Source organism: Rhinopithecus bieti, unplaced genomic scaffold (genome assembly GCF_001698545.2).
Source record: "Rhinopithecus bieti isolate Rb0 unplaced genomic scaffold, ASM169854v2 scaffold_20307, whole genome shotgun sequence".
Taxonomy (NCBI): domain Eukaryota; kingdom Metazoa; phylum Chordata; class Mammalia; order Primates; family Cercopithecidae; genus Rhinopithecus; species Rhinopithecus bieti.
The window spans coordinates 101,946-104,380 of record NW_016809865.1 but is presented as its reverse complement, the minus strand read 5'-3'; the positions used below and the strand labels follow the sequence as shown (position 1 = coordinate 104,380).

Here is a 2,435-nt window from a genome sequence, read left to right as displayed (position 1 = left end):
GATGTCTGAAATGGAATGAGTCTTACATATTCCTGCCTATATATGTATAAAATATTTCACAATAAAAATAAATATTTAAAGAAGATTGGATGGAATAATATATGGAAAATGCTTAACACATAGCAGGCATGCAAGGAAAAGGAGGGGGAAAGAAGAGGGAGAAAACTATATGAGAAGTTACACTACTACTTTTTCTACCTGATACACAGTATTGAATACCTATTATTTCCCAGGATTAAAAAATTCCTCTAGGCTGGGCACGGTGGCTCATGCCTGTAATCCCAACACTTGGGGAGGCAGAGGCAGGCGGATTGCCTGAGGCCAGGAGTTTGAGACAAGCCTGGCCAACATGGTGAAACCCTGTCTCTACTAAAAATACAAAAATTAGTCAGGTGTGGTGGCAGAAGCCTGTAATCCGAGTTACTCGGGAGGCTGAGGCAGGAGAATCGCTTGAACCTGGGAGATGGAGGCTGCAGTGAGACAAGATCACGCCATTGCACTCCAGCCTGGGTGACAAGAGTGAGACTTCGTCTCAAAAAAAAAAAAAAAAAAAAAAATTCCTCCAAACACTAAGGTTATAACATGAAAATAATGTAAAAGTGGAAAGAGTACTCGTATAGGAATCCCAGAGTTAGGATTTTAATCCAACCCTCCTTCCCACCTCCAGTCATTCACCTACCATTAAAGTCATCACTTAGAAACTCTCTTTTAAAATTAAATCAACAGTCAGTGTTTGTATTATTATGATTTTTTACAGCTGAACAATAGAGTGTACTATGATCGCATTTCTTTTCTTCTAGTCTTCATTGAACTCCTGGGAATTAATAATCACTTCATTTTTATTTGTTTGCTTTCTTAGCTGTACATGTCCTTCAAACCCTCTGACAAGAGCTGTAAAATTCAAACAAATAGGTCAAATTAATTTGGTAATCCATGAGTTCCTTTATTTTTTTCTTGGAGACATTTTACTGAAGCCTTAGTCCTCCTGTCCCCTGAATCTGGGGATATTCCTTTGCCATTACCTGGGAACTCCTGTTTTTCTATTTCTTGGTTTACTCCTCATGTATGGTAGGGAAATGTTTTGAGACCTTGTATGCAGGAGTGATGTTTCACATTTTTAACATTTTTAAGAGGACATTAATCCGTCAGATCCTGGTGAAATAAAGAACAGTGTGACAGTTCTGGTCAGCCCTGTCTGCTTGTCCTTGTATTACCTTCTCCTTTATTGTTTTTTGGATGGGTAAGGATTTCTAGATTAGACATTGTTTTCTCTCAGAATTGGAAGATGTTGTTGTCTTGCCTTTCAGTTACTAGCTTCCAGTGTTGACAATGAGAGATCCAACTGCTGTTCAGATTTCTGACCCTTGATTTGGAACTATTCTTCTTTCTCTAGAACTTTTGGGGTCCTTTTATTCCTGGGGTTCTAACATTTCCAATATGCTTTGATGAGTTTACTGTTGTTGTTCATTGTGTTGGGCACCCACTAGGTCCACTGAATATGGAAATTCAAATCTTGCATTTTAGTAAATTTTGGAGAAATTTTTTGATTATTTTATTCTCTTTCACTCTGTGCTCTCTTTTTGTACTTTTTTTTTTTTTAATTATACTTTAAGTTCTGAGATACATGTGCAGAACATGCAGGTTTTTTACATACACATACCATGGTGGTTTGCTGCAACCATCAACTTGTCATCTACATTAGGTATTTCTCCTAATGCTATCCCTCCTCTAGCCCCCCCTACCCCCCTGAAAGGCCCTGGTGTGTGATGCTCCCCTCCCTGTGTCCATGTGTTCTCATTGTTCAACTCCTACTTATGAGTGAGAACATGCAGTGTTTGATTTCCTGTTCCTGTGTTAGTTTGCTGAGAATGATGGTTTCCAGCTTCAACCATGTCCCTGCAAAGAACATGAATGCATCCTTTTTTATGGCTGCATAGTATTCCATGGTGTATATGTGCCACATTTTCTTTATCCAGTTTATCATTCATGGGCATTTGGGTTGGTTTCCAGTCTTTGCTATTGTAAATAGTGCCACAACAAACATACATGTGCATGTGTCTTTAGAGTAGAATGATTTATAATCCTTCGGGTATATATCCAGTAATGAGATTGCTGGGTCAAATGGTATTTCAGGTTTTAGATCCTTGAGGAATTGCCAGACTGTCTTCCAAAATGGTTGAACTAATTTACCCTCCTACCAACAGTGTAAAAGCCTTCCTATTTCTCCATATCCTCTCCAGCATCTGCTGTTTCCTGACTTTTTAAAGATCGCCATTCTAACTGGCATGGGATGGTATCTCATTGTGGTTTTGATTTGCATTTCTCTAATGACCAGTGATGATGAGCCTTTTTTCATGTTTGCTGGCCACATAAATGTCTTCTTTTGAGAAGTGTTCATATCCTCCACCCACTTTGATGTTTTTTTTTTTTTTTTT

General features: G+C 38.5%; 1 protein-coding gene across 1 annotated transcript in view; it reads right to left on the bottom strand.

Moving 5' to 3' along the window:
- Window positions 1-578: 578 nt before the first annotated feature.
- Window positions 579-2,435, bottom strand: part of IRAK1BP1 (interleukin 1 receptor associated kinase 1 binding protein 1) — a 20,058-nt gene continuing 18,201 nt past the window's right edge. Inside the window, exon 3 of the mRNA XM_017890727.1 lies at window positions 579-891. Within this exon, the coding sequence (XP_017746216.1) occupies window positions 856-891 (36 nt within the window). The 3' untranslated portion in view covers window positions 579-855. The remainder of the gene's footprint in view (window positions 892-2,435) is intronic.